The sequence below is a fragment of the Aphanomyces invadans genome, assembly GCF_000520115.1.
Source record: "Aphanomyces invadans strain NJM9701 unplaced genomic scaffold supercont1.149, whole genome shotgun sequence".
NCBI lineage: Eukaryota > Oomycota > Saprolegniomycetes > Saprolegniales > Verrucalvaceae > Aphanomyces > Aphanomyces invadans.
In genome coordinates this window covers 65,998-68,066 of record NW_008580294.1, presented here as the reverse complement: position 1 = coordinate 68,066, position 2,069 = coordinate 65,998, and the positions used below count along the sequence as shown (strand labels likewise).

General features: G+C 54.6%; 1 protein-coding gene across 1 annotated transcript; it reads left to right on the top strand.

Moving 5' to 3' along the window:
• Positions 1 to 1,007: 1,007 nt before the first annotated feature.
• Positions 1,008 to 2,009, top strand: H310_15054 (hypothetical protein; the record flags this gene model as incomplete). The annotated part of the gene is made up of 2 exons (XM_008883032.1): positions 1,008 to 1,661; positions 1,704 to 2,009. 2 exons carry the CDS (start codon positions 1,008 to 1,010, stop codon positions 2,007 to 2,009), a joined length of 960 nt encoding a protein of 319 aa, XP_008881254.1.
• Between the last annotated feature and the right edge of the window lie 60 nt (positions 2,010 to 2,069).

The window sequence follows — 2,069 nt, the reverse complement described above, 5'->3', positions numbered from 1 at the left end:
ATATTTTGCGCAGTAATTAATTGAATAATACTGATTGAATCTTTACGCAATATGATTGGTCGGTTCAAAAATCTCTCACACTTTCTTCCCGCAGCGTGTCCAGATTTAGAATCGACACCCGCCTAAAGCTGATGTTTGCTTACGAGAGCTCGACGCTTTCAGTGAGATCTATTAGCGCTTTAGAAGGGATATCCCGTACAACACGGCTGATGTGGCTCGGCAAAAAGACGCTACATGTCAACCAAGCGCATAAGTAACATCCCGCCCACGGTAGTCAAGGTAGACCCGTCGCATAAAATCAGCCGTCGTGGTGGCTGGTTCTCGTAAGCGGCTACCTAAAGGAGCCCGATCGCTCACGACGATGTTGACGGTCTGGCATTGAGAGCTTGTGGGGCGCCAGCCAAACTGTTCTCGAACAACTCACGGCCATGTCTCCACTGCAACGTGTGACAGTGCCAAAATGGCTTTTGAAGATCAGGCCTGTCGCTGTCGAGACGATGGTGATTTCGTTTGGTTCATTTTGGTAGCGCAGTTCGGCCATCTTGGTGTCATGGCTGGTTAGGGTGGTGGTCTTTTCGGTATCGATAAATGACTGTGCTGAAGGAGTCCTTCGGGGCCAACGCAGGTCACCATAGTGGCACGTCACACAGCAGTACCTTGTTTGGACTGGGCAAGCCGTTATTGTAATACATTTTGTGTAAGCGGGCGTAGAGGAAGATGCGCTTTGTTTGGTAGAATGGAGAATGAATTGGTAACGCTAATCCTATCTAACGCTACAGCTAAGGCACGCTAATCAATCGTTCTTGGTTAGCAAACACGCAGTAATCTTGGGATCGATGCATTGGCCAGGGGCGGCCATTACAGGGTGACGGCAAGGTTGCCAAAGAGTGCTGGCGAAAGTCGGTGTCGAGAATAGCGGATGTGTCCGGATAGTGTACACGGTTACACCATCCCACACTTTGGACCGCAGAATACGCTGAACGAAAAGGGTCGCTCAACTGGCAGAGATGGCCGCAGCTCTTCAGGACGTGGTGTCTGTGGTTGTCGAGGGGGGTGCTTCCATGACGCCGATGCAAGTCTTTGGATGCCGCCCGGTCGCCGAACGTGATTTGATCTGGACAGAGCGGTCTGACTTGTGGTTGTCGTCAACGCGGACGTTTGCTGGGGTGACTCGCAATGACGCGGCGCGAGTGACGGAGCGCATGGCACGGCTGCGCGAGATGTCGGATTACGTCCTGTTGGACGCCATCAGCGTGGGAACGTACTTGAAGATGCTTCGAAGTGGCGGCCATGAAGACTTGGAAAGGCACATCCTTTGGATAGTGTGCGCCTTCGAGCAACTTTGGGTGGCGGTGGCGCAACCATTGGTGTTCACGGCCTTCAAGGGGCGTATGAAGGCCCAGTGCCCTGGATGGGTCGTGGACATGGGGTTGATTGCTCGACGAGGAGACGAGACGATGTTGGAGTACATCAGCATTTTCGTCTTCTCGTTGGTGGGGCGAGGACGGGGTGGTCGGAACGGGAAGTGGCCGACGACGACTACGGAGTTGGCCAATGCGCTGACTAACGTCGCGATGAACCGTCACGGGAAGTACCATCGTCTTCAAGGCGCCGTCGTCGCACGGATCGCGACGCGCGTAGCATGGCGGCGCGATCATGAGGTAAGATCGCATTTGCCTCGTCGTCTGATATCCATCTTGTAGTTGCGGCAAATCGACGACCTGATTGCGTCCACCGAACGTCGACGAGTCGGTTGGGCTCCTGCGCGGCGGTTGGAAGACCGCGAGAGGGAAGACAGTCGGTCGACTGCGTGGGCGGCCGCGCCGGCAAGTCGGAAGGCGGCACGATACTTTGAAGTGCAGGGGGATCCATATGCGGGGTATTATCCCGCTCCGGCGCCGTTGCCGAACTTCGTCGGCCAAGAGGAGGACGGTGAAGAAGAGGAGCCGCGGGACGCGAGCGAGTGCTTCCATCGTTGCATCGTCGTTGGTAGAAGAAGTGTTAGGTAATAAATACCTCTTCAGTTTTCCCACGTAAAATGTCTTGTGTACGTGCCAGTCGTCAGGTAG